This window comes from Podarcis muralis, chromosome 1 (assembly GCF_964188315.1).
Source record: "Podarcis muralis chromosome 1, rPodMur119.hap1.1, whole genome shotgun sequence".
NCBI lineage: Eukaryota > Metazoa > Chordata > Lepidosauria > Squamata > Lacertidae > Podarcis > Podarcis muralis.
The window spans coordinates 30,691,721-30,717,811 of record NC_135655.1 but is presented as its reverse complement, the minus strand read 5'-3'; the positions used below and the strand labels follow the sequence as shown (position 1 = coordinate 30,717,811).

Here is a 26,091-nt window from a genome sequence, read left to right as displayed (position 1 = left end):
CATGCTGCTCTGTCCCATCTGGAGCAGCCGGGGAGTTATGTGAGGCTGCTGTTTGTGGATTTTAGCTCTGCTTTTAACACTATCCTCCCCCATAGACTGGTGTCCAAGCTAGAGGCGATTGGACTCTCCAACTCCACCTGTCTCTGGGTTTTGGATTTTTTGTCAGAACGTTCTCAGAGGGTTAGAGTAGGGTCACATATGTCCACAGCCCTTAGCCTTAACACCGGCTCACCACAGGGTTGTGTGTTGAGTCCCCTGCTCTATGCTCTCTATACGTATGACTGTACAGCCATCTATTCCAGCAACAAAATCATCAAGTTTGCTGATGACACTACGGTGGTAGGGTTCATTTCAGGAGGGGATGAGTCCGCCTATCGGGACGAGGTGGAGCGGCTCTGTGTTTGGTGTGGAGAGAACAATCTGGCTCTTAATACGGCTAAGACCAAGGAATTGGTGGTGGATTACAGGAAAAAAAAGGCGGACATTCAGCCCTTGTATATCAACGGGGAACGGGTGGAGAGGGTGGCGGAATTCAGGTTTTTGGGAGTAACTATCGATCAGGGCATGACTTGGAGCGCAAATACCACTGCTCTGGTGAAGAAGGCCCAGCAGAGAATTTATTTCCTCAGACTTTTAAAGAAGAACAATCTGAGTGAGAGACTGCTGGTGTCCTTCTACCGAGGCTCCATAGAGAGCATTCTTACATACTGTATTTGTGCTTGGTTCTCCAGTTGTACAGCTAGGGAGAGGAAGGTGCTCCAGAAGGTCATAACCACAGCCCAAAGGATTATTGGTCATCCTCTCCCATCCTTGGAAGAACTGTACGGTTCCCGTTGTCTTAGGAAAGCAAACAACATCCTGCAGGATTCATCTCACCCGGGACACAGTCTGTTTGCACTACTGCCTTCTGGCAGGAGATATAGAAACATCAAGTCAAGGACAAATAGACTGAAAAACAGTTTCTATCCAAGAGCTGTGGCCTTTTTGAATGCTGTAACTCGATAGTGTGACCTGGGAGTTTGATGGGTGTTGGTGTGGGTGTGGCTGGAATGTGGTTTGTTTGGTTGTTGTTGTTGTTTTGCTTTTGTTGTTTTTAAGGGATGGCATCCAATTTCGTTGCACTTGTGCAATGTTGCACTTGTGTAATGACAATAAAGAATCTATTCTATTCTATTCTATTCTATTCTATACATGAAACATATTATGTTGTCTTTGTCTTAAAGTATAAATATATTGGTGGGAGCTATCAATACAACTGCTTACTTGCTGTAGTCTTAATTATGTTTCTCCTAGGAGAGATAGTGGATAGGTCTCTATATTGCTGTATTATAGCTGGGGAATTGGGACCAGAGGAGTACAAGAGCATCATGAAGAGCATTTCATGGAAGTCCCTGCCTGCACCCGTCAGTCTTCTCAAAGCACCCTAAACAGCTGAGCCTAAATAAAGGACATATTTTACTTCATTGTAGTTGAACACTTAAAATAATATGCAAACTACTGTTTCTAAGCAGAGCTAATGTAGAGTAGTGCCTAAGAGTCTGAGCTGCAGTTGGAAAATCTGCAGTAAGTTGAAATACTGCCTCTTATCATAAACTCACCCAGATAAGCCACTTCCCATCAGCAAAATTGGGATACTAATATTTACCAACTTACATATGTGTAATAATGATTACAGTAACATAATGTATGCGAAGCACTTTGAATAAAGTGCTATTATTGTTGTTATTGCTGTTGCAATTGAATTTTTATACAAAATCACACTGATGCAGAATTCTAAATGATTCGTCCAGACAAGCGATATTGAAAAGAGTGAAAAGGAATTTCACAGGGATATTATATGATATATTTTCCAGCCCCATCAGCACAGAAAGCACAGTGAACAAGAAAGGAGGAGGGTGGGATTGACAACTAGCATGAATAATTAGATTGACAACTCAATCCTGTGCTTGTCTACTGACACATGCAAGTATATATAGGATAGAAGCCTAATTACCTCATTTGGGGGCCTGAAACCTGCCTGTACTAAACTGCGTACTAAAGATGTTGTTGTTATCCAGCTTTCTTTCCTCAAAATAGGCTCCAAATAGCTGACTGTAATATAATCACAATATAAATGGATAAAAACAATACAGTAAATAAAACTCACCATTAAAATGTGCAGAACTTGAAAATTGCAGTGCAGTACCCAGCAACTAGAGGGATGCGGGTGGCGCTGTGGGTAAAAGCCTCAGCGCCTAGGGCTTGCCGATCGAAAGGTTGGCGGTTCGAATCCCCGCGGCGGGGTGCGCTCCCGTTGCTCGGTCCCAGCGCCTGCCAACCTAGCAGTTCGAAAGCACCCCCAGGTGCAAGTAGATAAATAGGGACCGCTTACTGGCGGGAAGGTAAACGGCGTTTCCGTGTGCGGCTCTGGCTCGCCAGATGCAGCTTGTCACGCTGGCCACGTGACCCGGAAGTGTCTCCAGACAGCGCTGGCCCCCGGCCTCTTGAGTGAGATGGGCGCACAACCCCAGAGTCTGTCAAGACTGGCCCGTACGGGCAGGGGTACCTTTACCTTTTTACCCAGCAACTAGAACAGAGCAAAACGATTAAAGAGGAATCAGCCAAAAGCACAGGAAAATAACATTTCTCTAATGGGTGCCTGAATGCATGGAACAGGGGCATCAAACCTTGGGGAGAAATTTGATGTGTTTTGATTTACATTCAAGATCTGAGCCCCTGTAAGGTGGGGTGCGCGGGGGGTGGGGCTAGAAAGAAATGTTTCTATAAGGGATTAACGTTTTTCTTTACTGAAGAATCTAGGCAAGATGATTATGTAGTTAAAAACGTAAGAGCCTGGTGGATCAGGCCAATGGCTGATTTAGTCCAACATCTTCATCTTACAGATGCCCATAGCAGACCCACAAGCAGGACTGGAGCACAAGAACAGTTTCCTCTCCTGTGGTTTCCAAAAATTGGTATTCAGAAGCATATTGCCTGCAATTGTGGAGGCAGAACACAGCCTGCTTCGTGGCTAGTAGCCACTGACAGACTTATCCTCCGTTCATATGTCAAAGCCTCTCTTAAAGCCATTCTGGGTTGGTGGCCATCACTGCCTCGATAGTTTAACTATGCGCTTCATGAAAAAGCGCTTTGTCTGTCCTGAATCTTTCAGCATTCAGCTTTTCTGGATGTCCACGAGTTCTAGTGTTATAAGAGAGGGATAATTTTTCTCTCTCTAGCCACTTTCTCCATGCGATGTATAGTTCTTTGAAATTATTTCATGTTACCTCTCTAAATGGAAAAAGTCCCAAATGCTGCGACCTTTCCTCATAGGAGAACTGCCCCACACCCTTGATCATGTGGCTTGCTCTTTTCTGAACATTTTCCAGCCGTACGATATCTTTTTGGGGGTGCAATTTTCCGTATGAATACTTCCAGATTGTACCTCAAGAGCATCTGTAATTCAGAAGTGTTTTGAGAGCTCACTCTGCAGATGGTTAGAGGGAGGTGAAGTGTCTTTGGAAAGCTCTGAAGTAAAAGAGATATCTATCAGGGGCAGCTTTGGGTTCTGAGCTAGCAGTAAGCGGTTGAGGCTGACAAGCCTGGGAAGCCTACAAGCATTTAAGCACCTGAGGCTTAGCACCTCAGAACTGGAAACCAAACTGGCGATTGCATCCTTAATTTGAGGACTCTAGAGATGTGAAAATCTGCTAATCACAGATGGAAATTAATTTGATTTTAATAGGATATTTTCCATTGATGATCTAATTTTTATAGTTTCCCATCCCACGTCTTCAGAACAAGTTGGGCTCTGAATTCAAATTATTAATAATGCCATCGTATTTTCTTTGTACATAGTGACTCTAAGAATTGATAAAATCTCAAGAGTAACTCCTCTCCTGCTAGCAAAAGCTTTCTATTGCCAAAGTCAGGGTTGCAAATTGGATGTTTATTTTTGGCCACCCCAGTAAATATTCAATAGAGGGGGTTATGCAGAGATATCGCCATATACTTTATTTATTTTAAAAATGGACTGCTTAATATAATAATGTGGTTGACATAAAAATAAAAAACCAATATGGCAAATTTGAATACATTTTCTTAACATTAGACAAAAATGAGATAAAAATAAAATGTAACTGTATTATCACAAATCAAATTGAACCATTAAGACATTAAAAATTAAGAGAATTATGCTGTTCATGGCTAGCATCCTGTAGGAGCCACTTCACTATTACAATGGCATCCCCCCCCCCCCAAGGCTACTGACACCTACATACTTCCCGGTTCATAGAGAGGTTTCTCCATTCAACATTTTAAATGGGAGGGCACCAATAAATGTCCCCTTTGGATGTTTCATAGAATCATAGAGTTGGAAGAGACCACAAGGGCCATCGAGTCCAACCCCCTGCCAAGCAGGAAACACCATCAGAGCACTCCTGACATATGGTTGTCAAGCCTCTGCTTAAAGACCTCCAAAGAAGGAGACTCCACCACACTCCTTGGCAGCAAATTCCACTGTCGAACAGTGTCAGGAAGTTCGTCCTAATGTTTAGGTGGAATCTTCTTTCTTGTAGTTTGGAGCCATTGCTCCGTGTCCGCTTCTCTGGAGCAGCAAAAAACAACCTTTCTCCCTCCTCTATATGACGGCCCAGAGTCTAAGAAGGGGGCTTGCTGGTGGCACTGCCATGGCTCCTGAATCTTAACTACCTTTAGATGAAAGCCTTTCCCTATACGCTTCCACCTGTTGATGTCCTTGCTCAGGGACCGGGAGAGGCGGGGGGCACAGGAAGCAGAGTGAGCGAGCAGAACTTGGACGGAAGGAAAGGAAGTCTGATTAAGTTTTGTCTCGAAGTGTCTGTTTTTGGGTTTGTCCCTGCATTGATCTGCAAGGGAATGAGGCAAGTAATGGCCCCTTGGGGACCTTCAGGACTTTCTTCTCAATGTCAGCCGTCATTTTCAATCACCCTCTCCCTCCCAGCCATTAATTTTGGCCCGGGATCATGGGGACTTGTCCATCTATCACACCTAATTGACACTAAATGATCTGTCAGTTTATTGATGAACGGCAGGAGTGGAATTGTCACAATATATTTTACTTTCTAACAACTCCTCCTGACAATTTTACCTTGTCCATCTCACTCTCCTCACATAAATCTCCATTGGCCTCTCGTTCCTTCTCTTGGGCTGTTCTGGTGCCAGCCGCCTCCATGCCATCAGCACGCATCAAGGGCATCAAGATGGCGGGACAGCTACAGCGTGTGGGCTTGGATTTTTTTTCTTCTTTTTATAGAGTGGATGTTCCAGGAATGCTAACTGGCTCCTGTCCTCTTCTCCTTCAGTGTCATTGCTGGGGTGGTTCTCTCCTTGGGTTTTCACAGCCAATTCTTATGTTGTTGAGACCCAGCAAAAAAGCAAAGGTGAAGGGGGAAGCAGAAGTCTTACCTTAAGGATCTGCTACCTGTACAAAGGTGGCTGTAGGGTAAATTTAGTGTTCTGTTCTCTGGGTTTATTTGTTCTGTTAATCCTAGGGATTGTGTGGGTAATCACAATTGGTTGTTGCTTTTCTACTTTTTATCCAGAAAAGCTGAAAGAGCAGGATTTTTACAAAATGGGGGCAGAGTGGTAGGATTTTGTTACTCTGCTTTTTGACTTCCGGGTTGGTGCCTCTGGGCAATGGCGGATTTCCTCTGATCGGGAGGAATCTGCTCTGTGGAAATTTGGGTCTGGCTGCTACGGCAAAAGCGGAGACCCGTTAAAATCACAGGCGGGAGAAGCCTGTGAACGTGGGATTCGGTGGGCACCTTTGCGCCTTCCCTACTCGCGGGGAAACCCGGTTGCAAACGTCAGAAAGTTGGCTGCTTTGTACTTCGTTGAATTTTGCTGCTGTCACTGCCCTCTGACAAAGGACCCTGGAAGTGATATATATACTAGCTATGTTAAAGCTCATAAAAAATTATACCACACCTACGAATGTAACATCCCTGATAGATCAGACCAAAGACTTATATAGTCAAGCATCTTGTTCTCCCAATGGCCAACCAGATGTTCTGGGAAACCCACAAGTAAGCCCTATGTGCCAAAGCCCTCCCCTTCAGCACTCTCTCGCTCATGTTCTTTCTGACGTTTGCAACTTAATTCTTTTTCACAAAGGAGATTTATGATGAAAGAAAAAATATTCAGAGTATAAACAAAATGATAATTAGTGGCATAGCAGCCTCCAACATTAGCACTTTTACTGGATACAATTCAGATCCCAACTCTCTCAGTATTAAGCTATAGGATCAGAGATTTTGCTGGGTGGAATATGGCTGAAGTGCACACCATGCTGGTGCTGATAAGGACGGAGCTGAAATTTCCCCCAGATTTTCACAAATACCATTGGCAATTCTAGGGCGGGGAAATCATTTTACCTTGTAAAGATTTCATCTTGCTCTCACTTGATCTCACTCTCATTGATATCCTGTAGTCACATCTATTGGCTATGTAGTATAGCGACATGATCCTGCTTGCTATATAATCTTGATTGGCTAGGGTCACCAATGTGGTTAATCCAGGAAACATGTTTCCCGCATTCAGTTGTGTTAGTGATGCAGTCACATAATCAAATCCACTTCCTCCTGCCCACTATGTGATTCCAGGGTGGGGTTGAGAGAGCAGAAGCAGACATAGAAAACAATAGTCCTCAATATGATGATGATGATTTTTTTAAATGTATGTGTTGCCTTTCAAGACAAAAGGTAGCTTTCACCAAAGCTATAAAATACACTATTATTAATAACACAATAGAAAACCAAAACATTACAGCATTAGAGCATTAAAACAACAACAGTTAAAACAATACAGCACCACATATGAAAAAGCAGTTTTGAAATAATAAATATTTTCAGAGTCTGTGTAAAATCCAGTAAAGTAGGATTTTTTTTAAAAAAAAGTGAATATTCACACATTTGAAGTATCTTATAGGGAAAAGACTATTCCCCCAAACTGCTGTTTTACTTCCAAAATCAACACTGGAGAAAATTCATAGTAAACCCTACTAAAACTTACATGTTATAGACAACTCCATGTAATTTAGGCAAGCTGCAGCTGGGTCTTTAGCACAGCACTAAAATCATGTTTCTCCCCTAACTGGAGTAGTCTGTACAAAAAGGGAGAATAATTCACTTTATATTGATCACAGATTTATAGTTTTTAGCAGATATGTCTTGGAGCTAAAAATTAAAATCCAGGTAAAAGCAGTAGTAGTTGCTGCTCTTAGCGAATGGAAATTCTGTCCTGATTCTGAAGTTTGAGTCTCTGGCAGATTTGGTCCACAAGACCATATGATAAGGACTGAAAACTTGGCCTTGCAAAGTGCTGCATTCCTGTTTACGCAAGAAGTAAAATTCTGTCCTTTCTCCGTCCCTTGAGCCAGTGGCAATCTGCGAAAGCTCCCCATGTTTTCAGCAGCTTTGTTTGGAAGCGGAGAGATTTTGAATGCTACAAGCCTAACAAATTGCTCCGTTTTCCCTTTGATGAATCCGCTCTTCAAGAATAAAATGTCTGTGAACATCAGTACTTTCCTTTCCCTTCTGTTCTTCTAGCAAGAGGGCGTCTTCAAGGGGCTTTCGTTTTGCGGGTCATTCATAAAAGAGAAATGGCATAGACAGGCTAGGAAGTATGTTCACTGCCATGCTGAAACATCCCCTTCAGCTGTGATGACAGAGCTTCTGCATCTGGACCTACAGCATCTTTGATATTCCAGTCCTTGGCTCCCTGCAGAGCTCTGTCGATCCCCATCCCTCACAACTAGCACTACTGGGTCGCTCTGCCTGTGTATGTCACTCTCCAGAAGTGAAAAAACTAGGCACTGTACTTCCTGTGTGTCTACATTGGCCTTCTGTTTTTGGAGTTTTCAAAGTAACATGACTCTTTGAGTACAACACTACTTGTCGCACAGTTCAGGACAGTCAACTGTGGTTTCCAGAATTATTGCTGAAAGTAATTTTTTTGGAGATCGAGATCATTTCTTGGATGCAGAGGCATAATGGCTCAGCTGCTCATGAAGTTGAACAGAAGACAGATATAATTATTGAGGGGAGTCTTTTAACTGAACGGGCAGTTGAACACTGGGCGGGGGATGACTGAATGAAAGTCCAGAAAAAATGAGATCTCTTTGTATTTTTCTGCCTGGGGAGGACGAACTGCATGTTACACCATATGTATAGCCACAGTCTTCTTTTTTCACGTCGGGGGAGCAAAGCTGTGAGGAATTTAAAGCAGAGAAGTGCTGGTCAGGGAATTAAATGGAAATGCTGTTGTAAGTTTAGTCAGAAGGGGGCAAACTTTGCAAAGAAATATGCACAAACTCCAATGCAGTTGCAGCCTTGGCAGTCTCTGTTCTACTAAGTTCGGCCCCATCAATACTTATTGTGCTCCTCTATGGATAAATTGAGCATTAAGGGTTAACCAAAGTGGACTGGGGACTGTGACAGAGTCAGACAATAGTATGGCCTCCCAGCCTAAAGAATACAGGTCTGGTAGGAAAGAGGAAGGCAGAATTGACTGCTGTGCAAACACTCAACTCATTCCATTTTCCTAATGCACCTTTTGCTTTTACCAAACCTCAGAGCTATTCATGTGTTGCTCACCTGAGTTATAATCTCATGGGTCATTCACCTTGTTTTGCCTCTCTCTGAAGCAAATATGCTGCCTGATTGTGTCTTGTTTTACCCAGACTTTGTTTTTTGACCACATCCAGTCAAGGGTGACAGGATGAACTTACTTCTGCAAAGAAAACAAGGTTCCAGCATGATATTGTTTACCTTCTTTTTTTAGAGAGAACTGTTAGTGTCAGCAGGTATTTTCTCAGAAGTGTATATTCTGAACATAATACTTGCAAGTAGTAATGGCTGGTAAAGGAGTAGGTTTCAGGAAGATGAAAGTGATATCCTTCAGTGTGTTCAGATTTCTCTGCCTAATCATTCTGTTTCATATATTGCCCTGCGATGTGGCATGGGAAATTTCCCTGCATTTTATTTTTCAGTGGAAAAAAAATCCATTTCATAAATTCATTTGTAACAAAGAATGGATGGCAAGATTAACTGTTTCAAAGTTTTTACCTTTTGTTTACCAAATACAAGTAAAACATTCTAAAATTAGATCACTCATCAGGGGCATCAGAAAATTCCCCGATGCAAACTGAAAAGTTTTTGATGCAAACTACTTATGCAACTTACAAATGTGTAATTCAGAATTTTCTGGAAAACCTGTCTCATTGATGGTCTCCAATCACTCTTCGACTACACACTCCCATATCCAATGTATTATCAGAGTTGTTGTTGTTGTTTAGTCGTTTAGTCGTGTCCGACTCTTCGTGACCCCATGGACCAGAGCACGCCAGGCACCTCTGTCCTCCACTACTTCCCGCAGTTTGGTCAGACTCATGCTGGTAACCTCGAAAACACTATCCAACCATCTCGTCCTCTGTCGCCCCCTTCTCCTTGTGCCCTCCATCTTTCCCAGCATCAGTGTCTTCTCCAGGGAGTCTTCTCTTCTCATGAGGTGGCCAAAGTACTGGAGCCTCAACTTCACGATCTGTCCTTCCAGTGAGCACTCAGGGCTGATTTCCTTCAGAATGGATGCGTTTGATCTTCTTGCAGTCCATGGAACTCTCAAGAGTCTTCTCCAGCACCATAATTCAAAAGCATCAATTCTTCGGCGATCAGCCTTCTTTATGGTCCAGCTCTCACTTCCATACATCACTACTGGGAAAACCATGGCTTTAACTATACGGACCTTTGTTGGCAAGGTGATTATCAGAGTAGCTTATGTTAATTTCCCTGTTCTTTACCAGCTTCACCACTCATATGCAATTTATTCATTTTATGTTGCATGCCTGTACAATAGGCTGACCTCCTGGTGCTCAGCTGTATGCACTATACTGTACCACAGCAAGGAAGAATAACTAGGGCCGGCGTTGAGCTACGGATATTACAAAACATCAAGGGCATTTGCCCACATTTGTCCCACTTATGTCCCCTGTTAAAACAGGTTAACGGTGTCTAATTAACCACTGAACATTGTCATCGTGCATGAATATAACATCCTTGCTCTTCTTGGAACCTGGCTATTTTATCTCCATTAAATCTCCACAGTATTCCATTAAATAGGAGAGAAACATTTTAGCAGAGATGATGTCTACATTAGTGCTGCCTTTCACCCTTCAGCACTTAACCTCTGAGACACTGGCACTTATGGAGGAGAATTGCCTCCTCGCCCAAAATCTGGCGTGTAGCTTAGGGGGAAAGAGAAGAAGGGAAGCATCAGTAGTGTACATGAATGCCTTTAGAGAAGCTATTCCTATTTGAAAAGTATATCCTCTGACAGGCTTGACAGAACCAGGTGTTGTATTCATCCGTGTTGCTTCCCTCCCCTATCCCAAAGCCTCAGGTTAGGTCATCCCCCTGCCTGATTGTTTACCTCGTGAGATAGGTTAGGCTGAGAGATCCTTTTCAAAAGCTGGGCTTTATTTCTGAAAAGACCTTTGAACTGGGGTTCCCTGTGTTCAAACCTGACATTCTCCCATCAGCATTCTGCCGGCTGGTTCTCTTGTGTGTTCACACAGTGACTAACACGCGACACTGTAAACTGTTTGTTTTTATTTTTCCTTTATTTATTGGCAGGGTTTGTGTTCTGCCCTTCATCATAAGCAATCTCAGGCCAGATTACAAAGTTCAGAACATTATAACATTCTAATACATGCTAATTTAGACCTATAGATGGAAATTTAGAAATAATCACTATAATTTAAACTGAAGTAAAATAATCTCACCGTACTAGAAAAGACTGTGGCCAGGTGGACCCTGTGCCTGCTCACTCTTCTCTCTAGGTTCTAGTTGTTGAGGGACAACATGAAGGCCCCTCATGATCTTCCTTCTTATGGTCCTTCATCTTTAAACTAGACTTGGACTAGAAAGCCCATCAGAGGATGCCTTTGAACAGATGACTGCCCTTTGACAGCCCTCCAAACCAAGAACTGTTTTCCGTAAAGCAGAACACATGGCCACCCTAGTTAGAAGCTCTGTGGTGTAAGAAAATGAGTCCTGTGCCATACTATCTCACATTAACAAGAAATAGTGGCAGTTGAGGCCACATTTGATAACATTTGCCACTTAGAGACAGTGCCTGATTCTATAAAAGCTAAGGAGACAGATATTTCCAAGCCCTTTAAAGTACTGCCTCTTGATTTTTTGGTGGCAGTCCTTCCTTGCGGGCAGAACATGTAAAGGAAAGCCCTGTTTTGTTCTTGGTCATGCTGTGCCCCCACTCTAGGAAATGAGAAAAGAGTATTTCCCAGTACACAGAGTTAAAAAACTTCATCCTGTGAAATAGTCAAAGCAATCAGTAAGTGATGGAGTATCTGCTAAAAAGAAACCTGGCATTTAATTAACTTTTCAAAGTGCTGGTTCAGCAACCTCCATGTTTTACATTTTGAATATTGAACAAGCATCCCTAATCGGATCTGAATTAGTTCTGGGCTTGCTGGGGTGGAGAACGAGTGAAAGAGCAGCCTGCCATCTCCCCCGCCCCCTTGTCACCCTGCCTTCTCCTTCCAACTTCACATTATTACGATGATGAACTCTGGGTAATTCAGCCAGATTTTGCCTGAACCACAAGGCGTCTGGTCCAGCCTTTTCCAGGGCCACGTAAGGCAGCTAGGTTAAATAGCAAATTCTTTGTTTATGAACTAGGGACAGCTGGGAGAGCCTCCTCTCTCAAGTGTTTGTACCTGTCACTAGTCTGGCATAATCTTCCTATAAGGATTGCAGATTCTATGCTTTTAAATTGCTGTTGCTTTGGGATAGTGTTCAGGGGCAGTTTTACGGGGAACAGAGAACCCAAATGAAAACTGTTTTGCCGCAGTTTTGTTGTGACACTCCTTGTACAATGGTTAATTCCTTTTTGTTCAGCAGCCCATCTTTTGATTTGAGTTTTAACCCACTCACTCCATCTATTTATGTTTTCAATATATAAATTTTAGAATACTGTATCTCAGAACATGCTCAATGACTGCCTTCCATTACTTAGCACTCCCCCCACCCATACAAAGGACATTGCTTTTTTAAAAAGAGCAGCTTTCAGATGTTACAGGAGAACAGCAACGTCTAGATGTGAAGCGTGACTTGTACAACCTCTCTACATCCCTTTAGTGCAAAGTGCAACACACAAACTTGTGTATCTCCTCCATGCAGTGAAATGCATGCATTTTCCCTGCTGGGGAAATGTGTAAGTTTGCATTTGACACAAGTGTGAAAGAAGGCTGCATGAGTCATTTGTGCATCTGCTGTTTCTTGTGACCTTAAGAAGAGTTTTGCTGAATCACACTAAAGGCCCATCTAGTCTAGCATTGTGGCCAACCAAATACCTATGGGAAGCCCACAAGCAGGATTTGAATACAAGAGCACTCTCCCCGTCGGTGGTTTCTAGAAACTGGTATTCACAACTATGCTGCCTCTGACAGTGGAGATAGAAGACAGTCATCACGGCTAGTAGTTACTGATCACCTTATGCTCCATGAGTTTGTTTAATCCTCTTTTAACGTCATCCAATTTGGTAGCCACCACTGCTGTTGCTGCTGCTTCATCATCATCATCATCATCACCACCACCACATGAAAGGCCTTGTTGGGCCTTAGAAGTGGAGGAATTTCCACACTTTCCCCCTTGCTTTTTAAAACTTGCTGCACAGTGGGCACTACTTTAGTTGACAGGCTTCCGTTTAGGTTTTATGAGCATCCTGAGTTATATCTAGATGCCCTCATCAACTAAAATACCAACTATCCGACTTCTAGAAAACATCTGAAGGCAGCCCTGTTTAGGGAAGTTTTTAATGTTTGAAGTTTTATTCTGTTTTTAATGTTCTGTTGAAAGCCACCCAGAGTGGCTGGGGAAACCCAGCCAGATGGGCAGGGTAGGAATGAATGAATGAATGAATAAATGAATGAATGAATGAATGAATGAATAAATAAATAAATAAATAAATAAATAAATAAATAATTATATCATCATCATCATCATCATCATCATCTTTTACCAGGATTACATTGAAATAAACTTTTCCTTAGGAGAGATTTCAAAAGAGTTGCTGAAAGTCCATTTCTCTACTGCTGCTTCCTTGCAAATATTCTTATACTCCTTTCAGCAATAGCCTTTTCTTGTCTTTCAGGTCAAAAAAGAGAACGACAGAACAAGAAGTGGAAGAGTAAGTTTCTTGCTTCACCATCAACCACATTTCTGTATATATATCAACAGAATCAGCCAAATGTGACATCTTTGTATTTTATTTTCTGTCTGTGGCAGTAGACCTTCCTAGTTTTTTGCTAATGCAAACATGACCAACGTTTAGTCAGCTTTGCTCAGTGAAGATTGGAACATATTCTTCTTTAAGTGCTCAGAAGGAATAGCTTAGCCAGACTTAACAAGACTTCCCGAATCTTTAGATTATGAAGGCGTGATTTGCAAAAACCCCCAAAAACCTGTCATTCCCAATGTTCTGAGTTTGGCCATCACATTGTCTCTACTGCCACTGTCATTGCAGAAGTTCAGTGATGGTGTATTTGGAACAGATACCAAGATTGCCTCCCTCATCATTCACAGGGGGCTGCATCCAATTCTGCCCCTCCACTTTCAGAAAACATTTTTTTCCCTCTAGTTAACACTTTTGCGAGTGGAACTTAGCGGAGGGAATTTTCACGATTTCCCCCTTCTCTTCCAGCCCCTCATATCACCTTGCCCTGTGTGTTTTTCTTCAGAAGAAGCAGATAGTAGAGTGAAATAGGACTTCAGGAGATATCGTTTTATAGTTATGCCTCTAAGATTGTCTTCTGTCTCTGGTTTCTTCTAGCCATCGCCTGAGACAGAGTTTAGAGGCAGAGGATGAAGAAGAAGGTAAGAGCCTGCATTCCTAACTGAATTTTTAAAATAGGATTTTAGGAGATCAGCAGAAAATTTAGCTTTGCACAAATGAAGTGGATTAAAGGGCCTTGTTACCCTTAGAATCATAGAATCATTGAATTGGAAGGGACCCCGAGGGTCATCTAGTCCAACCACCTGCAATGTAGGAATCTTAACTCAAGCATTCTCTTACCGTCAGAAAGCTCTTCCTGATGTTGAGCCAGAATCTCCTTTCTTGTAGCTTGAATCCATTGGTTCATGCCCTACCCTCCGGAGCTGGAGAAAACAAGCCTGCTCCTTGTGTAACAAATCCATGTTCAAAAAATATAGGGACGTTTTGTGGTTAGAGAAATTAAAGGCTATTGAAAAGTGTGGAATGAGCAGATGATTAAAAGGAAGGTGTATAAACACCTTGCAACAAAACCAGGATGAATACTCAATAAATAGATTGTTTGGAGAAGCTCTAAGGTGTCTACATCTGTGTTCTGGAAGCCTTTTTAGTTAAGATTAAGATGAATAGAATCTCCCCTAGCAGAGGTATCAAGTGAATTTAAGATATATGTGTAAGATAAAGGGTATTTCTACTACTATAAGGCGCAAGAGGCATAGCAAGTGACTTTCTGCGCTACCAGGGCTATAGTGCTTTTTGTGTATGTGCAGGCATCTTCCATTTGTGGAATTGTGTGGGAGGGGAAGAGATCATTCAGCACCCTCCTCCTTTCCAATGCACTTGCAGAGGCAGCGTACAGCGAAACACAAAACATTTTACTGCAGCGTAGAAAACAAAAGGACATAAGAAGAGCCTGCTGGATCAGGCCAGGGGCCTGTTTGGTCCAGCATCCTGTTCTCACTTTGGTCAACCAGATGCCTATGGGAAGCCGCAGTGCAGGATCTGAGAGTGACAGCATGCTCCCCTCCTGGCCAGTCATCACTGATTCAGGACAAGATGAGCATATAAGTGAAATTAATACTTTTTCGCCCGGACCAAATGCTTCAGAATCACTGGACCAGCATCAGATTCACTTTTGGTTGATGAAGACTTTTGGTTGCCACCTAAAAAGTGAGCAAATAAAGCGTATTTGTTCCAGAGTAAATACCCGCCTAAAAGTATCCAGAATGTTGAAGACAGGAAGCAGCTACAGGAAATGTGCCTTTGCTGCAGAACTGGAGAAAATGTGATAGAGACCAGTAGCATCAGAGCCTAGGGGCAGGAAATGGGGAATGAATTGAAGGGTTTAGCTTTGGCATTAAATAAGGCAGAAATTGTCTCTAGAACTTGGATATAACCCATTTATCTGTACCGCTTACTGTTCCTATGCCTGTTGAACACCCTCGTTTGCCTCCTCAAGGCAAGCTTTTCACACACCTCAAGAACAATACTGAGAAGTCTCACAAAAATACTTCTGGAAATAAAGAGTCTGGCCCATTTGGCGGCCGGCCTGCCCGCAAAGGATGCACAGGTGCAGCCCTGCAATGTTCCTGCTGCTGTTTTTCTTTTAATAGCAACTGTGGTTTTCCACAGCTTCCTGACTGGGCTTCTGCTATGCCTGGTTTGCTATGGGCTTCCAGCACCTAGGAGCAGTTTTATCAGCTAAGAGAAACAAGTGGAGAAATGCTCAAGGTGCTTGTGTAGGGAAACATTTACAAGGACAGCAGGAAACCTGGCAGGCAAGCACATGTTTTCTGCCAGGAGGTGCTACGGTTAACTTGAAATGACTAAATCTCAGTCCACGTGAGAAGTGACCTGCAGGGTTAATGTTCACAAACACAAGAATAAAATCACCCAATCTTGCCTACAAAGAGAAGGGAATTTCACATACGGGATGAGGAACTGATCAATATGTGCTTATTCTCAAACAAAACAATGGGGTGACACTTGTTACTTGTGAGGTGCAAGAACCAGCTCACACAACTAGTGAAGTGAAACTGCCAATACCTGCAGCGGAGCCGGTGCTCCACACAGGCAGGTATACTTCATGGGTGGCATAATTCTTTCCTGTCTTCTTCACTAAGAATGTAACTCTTTGGTTGGGGTCTGGATATTTTCTGTGTTCAGAGAGCATAGCATACTTCTAGTGGCACATAAATATTTTTTCAGCACTTATTTTTAGTAATAAAATACGGGGCCAAGAATACCAAGATTCAGAGCTTGGAACAATATAAGATTGTTCATACAAATTAAACTGACTTACACGCCATATTCTTAACCTGTTATTTCCACTTTTGCAGAATTTACTAATGCATTTTCTAATGTGCTTCCATAGTCATGGAAACTAGAAACTAACTTGCTTAAAAATCAAAGATTCTCAGAAATACAAATTCTGTCCCAGATACTGGGATTCACTAGGGAGGTCTGCGCACATGAAAAAACGAAGGCAAACAGTCTTCATAGAAGCATCAAATTGTAGAGTTGGAAGGGACCACGAGGGTCGTCTAGTCCATCTCCCTGCAATGCAGGAATCTTTTGTCCTATGTGGGGCTTGAACCCACGACCCTGAGATGAAGAGTCTCATGCTCTACTGACTGATCTTGTCAATACTTTGCTTCTTTGTGTGCTCAGGCATGTGTGTAAGTATGAACGTACCTAAGCAACGTGTGCTAAGTCAGTAGGCAGCATACCTCTGCTACTTTTGCCTTGTTTCTGTCCAAGTCCTCTTGCTCTGAGGCTCAAAGAGAAGGTCTGTGGCTTACTGCACCATGGGAAGTCTGCTTTAATAGGATTTAATATAGTGACAACCTTAGGAATAATAAACTCTTGCAAGCAACAAAAATTGTTTAATTCCTAAAGGACAGGCCTGGTTGAACCACTTTTGGCCAGGGGCAATTGGGGGCTTAATATTGTGTATGTAGCAATCTGGGTGAATTGAGAGAGAGGCATTTAAGGGTAATTGCTCAATTTTCTATCCGTGTCAACAGGGAAAATAGGCAGAAGTGGCTGAGCTCAGCACAGTAATAGAGCTGGATGAGATGGAAGATGCCAGGCTGTTAGGTGAATTGGAAAAGTGCTATCTGTTGAGCGTTTCCTTCCCAGAGCTAGGTGTTTCTTCTAAGCTCAGGCTGCTCTGTAGACCTACATAAGGGGAAAAAACAAGGATTTTGAAAGGGGTGGTCCCTGACCCTTCTCTGGGGGTTGAACCCAGTATTTTGCTTTTGTTTCCCTTCTTGTTTTTGTAACTGCATGTGGTGGGATGATGAGCTGCTTGTGCGTAAAATGCAAGTCCCTCAGAGTTTGATCAGGTTTTCAAACCTCTGCCTGTGACGGAGCCCCTCCGGCATGGCTGCGTCAATCGCTAGTAGAATCCGAAAGTGGTTGCTTTCGGAAACGTTTCCAACATAAAAGCTCTTTCACGGAAACACGTCTTCTGGACTCTCTGCGTGACAGTTTCCGGCGAGGCGTGGGTGTCCCTATAGGAGGTCCTGAGACCTCTCCACTGTTTTCGCTGGAAACGTCTCTGAGCCACCCCTCCGACTCACTTTCCCTGGAAGTTCCTGCTCGCCCCCTACTGGTTCCCTCTTCAGCTGCTCCGTCTCTTTCAACCTGAGGGAGCCTTTGCACCTCCTGTCCTTCCGATGGCAGTTCCCTGACATCCACCTCCCCTCCAGGGCCCCCTTCACCCCCTCCCGTCTCCTCCCCTCCGGGCTGGGAGGAAGTAAAACCCCTGAAAGAACCTTCCTCATCGTCCGAAGTTTCGAACACTTCCCTCCACCTGCTACTGTCCCTCGTCTCTCGATACTCCTCGTCTTCGGAGTCTATTCCCTCTTCCAACTCCGACTCCGTGAATCCTTCCATTTCCTGTTCCTCGTCGGTGGTGCCGAAGTACTCCCTCCTAAACCTTTCTACCGGCTGTGGTTTCCTAGGGAATCTTTGGTGGAACGTTTCTGTTAAAACCTCGTCATTGACCTCCCCTGCAGTCACCCAGGTGTTTTCTGACTCCGGTTCCCCTTCCCACGCCACCAAATACTCTACCTGATTTCCCTTCCACCTGGAATCGAGGATTTCCGCTACATGGTTGCTGCGTTCCCTCTCTTCCAAGGCTGGTCCCCTGACGTGCTCCCCTTCACGTCCCCCCCTGTATGGTGACAGTAACGACCTGTGGAACACTGGGTGCAATTTCATGTGGTTGGGTAACCGGAGTTTGAAAGCCACCGGGTTGACCTGCTGAATGACCTCAAAGGGTCCCAATCTTCTGGGCCTCAATTTCTTACAACCCCCTTTGAACGGCAACCCTTGGGTTGACAGCCACACTTGATCCCCCACCCTTATGGTTTCACCTTCCCTTCTGTTCTTGTCTGCCTGCTTCTTATATTGTGCCTTGGCCCTTTCTAAGTTGAGCTGGAGCTGATGATGGATCGCTTCCATCTCTTCTACAAAATGTTCAGCCGCTGGAACGCTCCATCTCTCCCCTCCCTCCCCTGGAAATGCCCTGGGGTGACACCCGTAGTTAGCCAAAAAGGGGCTCATCCCTGTGGACACATTCTCCGCATTATTGTAGGCAAATTCTGCCAGCGCCAACTTTTCGACCCAATCGTTCTCTCTGTCATTGACATAACACCTCAGATATTGTTGAAGAATGCCATTTGCTCTTTCCGCCTGCCCGTTGGTTTCAGGGTGCCGGGCCGTTGAAAAATTGACTTCCACGTGCAGCAAGCTCATGAGCTTCCTCCAGAACCTGGAAGTAAATTGTTTGCCGCGGTCTGAGATCACCCTCAAGGGAGCCCCGTGCAACCTAAAGATGTGTTCTACAAACAACTTCGCTGTTTCTTCCGCTGTGACTGCATGTGAGCATGCTACAAAGTGGCACATCTTTGTTAACAGGTCTACTACTACCATGATGGCTGTTTTCCCCTTGGACTTCGGCAGATCCGTCATAAAATCTATTGATACCGCTTCCCAAGGCCGTTCTGGTGTGGGTAATGGTTCTAATAACCCTGCCGGCGCCCGTCTTTCCCCTTTGGCTCGCTGACATTGGTCACACCCTCTTACATACTCCCTTACATCTTCCCTCACCTTGGGCCACCAGAATTCCCTGGTAACCAACCACATGGTCTTGTGTTGCCCAAAATGTCCCGCCGTGGGGCTATCGTGCAACTGCTTGAGTACTCTCCCCCTCAATTCACCTTCGGGTATATACAGTGCCCCTTTGTAATACAATGCCCCATTTCTTTCCTCAAAACCTTCGGGGCTCTCGCCCTTCCCCCTGAGTCCTCTGAGCTTATCCTGGGCATATTCATCATTTTCCGTTTCCTCTACCAGTTCTCGTTGCCCCACCAGCGCCGCCCCACACACCCAGCGGTCCTCAGGGATGACATGTCTCTCTTCAATCGCCCCCTCCCCCTCCCAATACTCTGGTTTGCGTGAGAGAGCGTCCGCCCTGACGTTTTCTGGACCTGGCACATAACAAATTTCAAAGTTGAATTTAGAGAATTCCTGTGCCCATCTCACTTGTCGTTGGTTGAGCACTCGAGCTGTTCTCCAATACTCTAAATTCTTGTGGTCGGTGCACACTTGCACCTTGTGTTGTGCCCCAATTAATAAATGTCTCCACCTCCGGAACGCTTCGTGAATGGCAAGTAGTTCCCTGTCATACACCGTGTAGTTCCTCTCGGATTTATTCAGCTTCCGCGAGAAGAAGGCACACGGTCTCCACTCTGACATACTCCTCCCCGGTTGAAGAAGTACCGCCCCTACCGCCCGGTCGGACGCATCGGTTTCCACTCTCATGGGTTTTCGTAAATCCACATGCAGAAGTTGTTCTTCCGAGGCGAAAGCCCTTTTCAGTTCTTCAAATGCTCGCTCCGCCTCCGCCGTCCAAACAAATTTCTTCTTGCTGCTGAGGCAGTCGGTGATGGGCGCCGTCAAGTGGGCAAAGTTCTTGATGAACTTCCGATAAAAGTTCCCAAACCCCAAGAATCTTTGCACATCCTTCTTGGTCTTCGGTGTCTTCCATTCCAGTACCGCTTGGACCTTGCCTGGATCCATGGCCAATCCCTTGTCTGACAAGCGGTACCCCAGGAATTCCACCTCCTTGGTATGAAACTGGCACTTCTCCAGTTTCACCCACAGCTGGTTGGCTTGCAGCCTGCCCAACACTTCTCGAACGTCCCTCACATGCTGCTCCTCATCCTCCGAATACACCAACACGTCGTCTAAAAAGGCCACACAGTTCTTGTAGAGCAAAGGCCCCAGAACGTGGTTAATAAACGCTTGAAAGCACGCGGAGCCTCCTTGTAGACCGAAGGGCATAACGAGGTATTCAAAGGCTCCCAAAGGGGTGAACATGGTGGTCTTCCATTCATCTCCCTTCCTTATGCGTATCAGATTGTACGCCCCCCGCAGGTCCAGCTTTGTAAAAATCTTTCCCTTCCTTACCCTGGTCAAAATGTCATCAATTCGGGGCATAGGGAAAGCCAGGGGTTCCGACACTGCATTCAAGGCCCTGAAGTCACACACAAGTCTCGGCTTATCTGTGTTTTTTTTGTCCACAAAAAACACTGGGCTGCCCCCCACCGCTCGGGACTCTCTGATGAAACCTCGCTTCAGGTTTTTGTCAATGAACTCCCTCAGCTCCTGCATCTCCCTGTCGGACATGGCGTACAGCTTGCCCACTGGGAGTTGGGCCCCAGGGAGTAGGTTGATTTGACAGTCAAAGGGTCTATGCGGCGGCAGTTTGTCTGCTTCCCTTTCGCTGAATACGTTGCTCAGATCTGCGTATTGCGGGGGCACCTTCCCTCTGCCCATTACTTCCATCCCGGCTAGGGTGACTCTGTCTCCGCCCTGAACCTTCCCCTGCTTGCAGTGTTCTAGGCAATGCGCTGACCCAAAGGAGACCACCCTCTGATGCCAGCCCACTAGCGGATCGTGTAGCGCCAGCCAGCTCATCCCCAAAATGATGGGAGCTCCTCCCAAGGTGGCCACATTAAACGCTATCCGTTCGGTGTGCCTTGCCACCCTCATTATCATCGGGACAGTCTGTTGGCTAACTTCTCCTCCCAACAGCTCTCTGCCATCAATCGTGGTCACCTGCAAGGGATTACTTAAAGGGATGGTCTGTATCTGGTGCTCAGCTGCAAACTCCTTACTCATAAAATTACAGGAGCTGCCTGAATCCAAAAGCGCCTTGACCTGTAGGGGGTGTCCATTTGGCAGCTCTAGTGACACTTCTATCACTAAAGCAGGTCTGGGTGGTTCTGGCGTGGGCACTTTCACTGCTCTTTGGCCTGGCTGCTGTGCCCCGACGGTGGCAGCCAGGCGTTGGCTTTTACTTGCTCCTTGTTTTCCTCCTCCCTTTCCCCCACAGCTCCTGCCATCCCTTGCCATTCCTTTCTTTGTGGGCAGACTCTGGCAAAGTGCCCTGGCTGTTGGCAGAGATAACATTTCTTGGCGCTCTTTCCCTCCTTCTTCCGCCCTTCACTGGGATTTGAAACTGCGCGCGCCCGCGCTGTTCCAACTTCCATCGGCTCTGCCGGCGGGAAAGGTGGCTCTGGAATGTCCGGAATGCGCAGTTCCCTCCAACGTTCTCCTTTCCCTTCCCGCCTTTCCAAAGCTCTCGCTTCCTGGCGCGCTCCTATGGCCAGCGCGGATTTGGTCAGCTGATCCATAGACTCCGCCCTTGGCCCCCGGGAAAGTTCATCTTTAACGGCCGAAGAAAGCCCCTCTTCAAAAAGCATTTGGATGGGTTCCGCCGATAGGTCCCACCCCAATTTATGAATCAGCATAGTAAACTCAGTCCAGTACTCACGGACAGATCGGCTCCCCTGTTTGCAAGCCATTAACTGCCTTCGTACCACCCCCTGCTCAATGTCACTGGAAAACATCAGGTCCATGGCACGAAAAAACTTCCTCGTGTCCTTTAGTATCTCATTATTCACTGCCATCAGGGGTCGAACCCAATCCTTCGCCCCCCCTTCGAGATGGCCAATTACAAAAGCCACTCGCGATTCCTCGTCGGGGAAGTCATCATACTGCAGGTTGAGAGCGTATTGCATCTCAGTTCTAAAGGCATGATAGTTTCTGGGATCTCCCCCGAATTTCTGCACCAATCCTGGCACCTTTCTGGCTATCGAGGTGGTTTTCTCCTTTCCCTTTTCTGCATCCTGAGCCCTCCTCTCCTCAAGCCTCGCCGTTTGCATGGCCAGCTGGATCTCCAACGCCCTGTACCTTTCTTCCAGGCTTGGACCTCCTCCAGCTGCTCCTGCTCCTCCGGTTCCGGCTGGGTCGCTCATGATGCCGCTGCTTGCACAAGCTGGCTTTCAGGGACTTTCGGATTGCTGTGGTGGGATGATGAGCTGCTTGTGCGTAAAATGCAAGTCCCTCAGAGTTTGATCAGGTTTTCAAACCTCTGCCTGTGACGGAGCCCCTCCGGCATGGCTGCGTCAATCGCTAGTAGAATCCGAAAGTGGTTGCTTTCGGAAACGTTTCCAACATAAAAGCTCTTTCACGGAAACACGTCTTCTGGACTCTCTGCGTGACAGTTTCCGGCGAGGCGTGGGTGTCCCTATAGGAGGTCCTGAGACCTCTCCACTGTTTTCGCTGGAAACGTCTCTGAGCCACCCCTCCGACTCACTTTCCCTGGAAGTTCCTGCTCGCCCCCTACTGGTTCCCTCTTCAGCTGCTCCGTCTCTTTCAACCTGAGGGAGCCTTTGCACCTCCTGTCCTTCCGATGGCAGTTCCCTGACACTGCAGATAAGTGGTCAGTTCCTGTGTGGGTAGTTCTGGACATCACTAGAGGTTATTCTTCCTTCTTTCCAGACTCTGATTCCCTGTAATATCTAACTTCATCCTTTTCACAAGTGTCCCACTCTCTTATATGCTTTTTGAGAAATAGAGCCAAGAGAATGCCTTTTTAAAAAGAAAAGTAGAAAGAAAGAAAAGGGATTTGTTGTTTGGGGTTCTGTTGACCCCAGGAACATAATTATGGGCAGGCTGGCCTGGTACCTCATGTGAGTTGTGTTTTGCCCCAATGCAGCCATTTTGTTCTTTTGCAGAAGTCAACGGTGGCCACTCACTTCTTCAGAAGCAATTAAAGCACTGTGCTTGGGAACAGGGTTAGGATAGAAGCAAAACTGCCCCCATAACATCAATCTGTGTGTCAGGTATTGGGGGGGGGGGGGAGGACAGATTTAATGTCCCTGATGAGTCTAAAAATTTCTTTGCAACATTTAATTTCTTATATGTATTTACACATGGGCCTTGTGACGAAATGTTGTGCAGTAGAGTGTTTTCAGTGTTCCACTCAGTTGGCCATGCCCCAGTAGCGCAACAGGCCAGTGCATCTGGCTGTTACCAGAAGGTTGGTGGTTCAAGTCCACCCCAGGATTCCTGAATTGCAGGGGGTTGGATCAGAGTCCCTTCCAATTCTACAATTCTAAGATACTCAACCCATTCCCCCTCCCACTTGGTTTTCCTCTTTCCTTCCCAAGTCTTTCAGGATGCTCAGTCCCCATTGGAATGATTTTGGACACACACACACACACACACACACACACAAGCCCTCCCACTGTAAATATTTTGCTATACTTCTGAAAACTGGATTTCTACCCAAGTCTGGTGATATCATGCACCATCTTGTGCATGGATAGTGTCGTTTTGCCTATATAAAGACCAGCTCTTCAAGAATTGAGCTTGCAGTTAGGATAGATTATTACATTTCCTTCCATCATGGAACTCAAGGTGGCATGTTTAGGGTTCAAAGGCAGACTACCATCCAGGTACTATTACACAGACCCAGATCTGCTTAGCTTCAGCAGAGCTGCTACCTTAGCTGCCTTCATGCCCTGTTGTGCCTCCTCTTTTGGAACAAATTGGCAATGATGACTGGTGTTGAGGCGGATGCAAAAGGTTGACCCCTTTCTCTGGCATACCAGTGCCTTGGGGCAGATTTTGTCTATGCCTTAACTAACTACATGACTACAGTCCCTATTTTGTCTCCTGTAACTACAGCCTGCCCTACTGACAAATGCCTTACTAATAAGTAGCAAGTTTGGGATTTGGGTCTGGTTTACAGCAGAGCTCAGAACAGGCCACTACAAGCTGAATCGGTCCTTAAAAATACACAATGAAGTATTATAGCTCCTTTCACTAATCTTAAAACTACAGCTAATCCAGAATGCGGCAGCTAGACTGGTGACTGGGGGCGGCCGCCGAGACCACATAACACCGGTCTTGAAAGACCTACATTGGCTCCCAGTACATTTCCGAGCACAATTCAAAGTGTTGGTGTTGACCTTTAAAGCCCTAAACGGCCTCGGCCCAGTATACCTGAAGGAGCGTCTCCACCCCCATCGTTCTGCCCGGACGCTGAGGTCCAGCGCCGAGGGCCTTCTGGCGGTTCCCTAATTGCGAGAAGCAAAGCTACAGGGAACCAGGCAGAGGGCCTCCTCGGTAGTGGCGCCCGCCCTGTGGAACGCTCTCCCATCAGATGTCAAAACGATAAACAACTACCTGACATTCAGAAGACATCTTAAGGCAGCCCTGTTCAGGGAAGTTTTTAATGTATGATATTTTAGTGTTTTTTGGTTTCTATGGAAGCCACCCAGCCAGATGGGCGGGGTACAAATAATAAATTATTATTATTATTATTATTAAAAATTGAGATCTCAAGGCAGATAGGAGCCTTTGAGTCGTAAACTACAAGAGTTCTTTGCAAATAACAGAGTCCAAGCTTTGGAGGGGTGCAGGGCAGTATGGCTAAGCAATGAGACTTTTGGTAGAGTTAAGATCCTGAGGTATAGAGCTGGGGGGCATTGGAAAGAACTGTGTAGGAAGAACATTGAGGATTGGTGAAATTAAGATGGGAAGTGAGCAAGGAACAAAATGGACGGACTAAGGAACAATCAGGTCAGGTGACAATTATTTTTTCACCTTTGAATTTGGCCAGCCGCGCATTTCTACTAGGGCATGTGCATGACTTTGGATTGCCACCAAAGCTTTGGCCCACACTGTTCTAAACTACAGTGAGGACTCTAGTTCGGACAGCAGGATTGGTTTGTAATAGCATTAAAGAGTAGTTAGAGATCAAAGGATGTCACCGGAGAGGCAAGCAGTGAGGATATTTACAAAAAGAGCTGCTACCTTCCTTGACCTAAGGTTGATCAAAGGGAATAGATAGTGGCTGTAACCCACTTTGGGAAGACTTGTCTTGAAAACCAAGATACCAATTTATTAAATACATACATGCAATGAAATGACATAGTGTGTAGGCACCAGACATTAGTGTGGTGCTGCTCTTTCGGAGTCCCTTTCTTTACATAGGGGCTTAGTGTTTCCCTGGAAAGGCCAAAGTCGTCCAATGCACACTGTTGGAGTAATGGTGATGGGCAATGATAAGCATGCCTGCTTCAGAATGGGCTTTTGGCATGCAATGCTTTCCTGGCACAATTCCGCGAAACCCTAAATATACAGTCCTATTGGCAGCTGTGATTGTTGAGTCCATAAGTGTAGTTGACGGACTAGGTTTACCTAAAAGACCCTTTAAGAAAAAGCTCTTGAAATATGATTACAGAATTGAGACACCATCATTTGAAAGTGCCTGAGGCATGCTTCTTTGAAAATTGCAGCTGTAGAGGGACAGCAAGAGAACCGCATAGCCCTTGATTGTAGCGTTGTTCCCTCAGGACCTGCTCCCCCCCCCCCCCAGTTTCTCATCTGATAGGAGTGAGAAAGAAAGCAGCAGTTAGGCTCCTCGTCTGTCTTATGAAAATCCGATTCCAAGTGGCTGTGATCAAACCCAGTTGGCTGTCAGCTGTGGTGGCCTCATGTGCAGGGAGGGAGGGGCTTCTGAGGAGTTTCTGGATGTGGAAATGTCAGGAGTGCTACCGATCAAAGCTGCATTTTTTAATAAATATATATAAGATTTTTTAAATAAAAAAAAACCCTAAGGAATTTAGCATAAAAGAAATGTAGTTTGTCTTGTTTTTGCACTGGAGCATGAAAGGGATTAAATAGAATCAGACATACCTGCTCCCTAACATAATTCAATGAGAGGCTTATAAGAAACTTCTTTCTTGCCTCATATTAAGGCAAAAATCACCAAACTGGCATTACAGAAGGAAGTTTTCTATTTCTTCCATACCCTGTGCACTCTACTCAGTGTGCAAAAGACTAAACTGTAGGATAAAACTGTATAATAATGATCGCCTCTTGAGTTTTGTCTTTTGAAAATGAACGTGGGCAAGA

The 26,091-nt window shown here is 45.1% G+C and overlaps 1 protein-coding gene across 2 annotated transcripts in view; it reads left to right on the top strand.

The window, feature by feature from the left end:
* Positions 1-26,091, top strand: part of IFT43 (intraflagellar transport 43) — a 53,639-nt gene that overhangs the window by 14,570 nt on the left and 12,978 nt on the right. For both annotated transcript variants that reach the window (XM_028719190.2, XM_028719197.2), the window contains exons 4-5: positions 13,189-13,224; positions 13,867-13,910. In XM_028719190.2, coding sequence (XP_028575023.2) covers positions 13,189-13,224; positions 13,867-13,910 — 80 coding nt within the window. The remainder of the gene's footprint in view (positions 1-13,188; positions 13,225-13,866; positions 13,911-26,091) is intronic.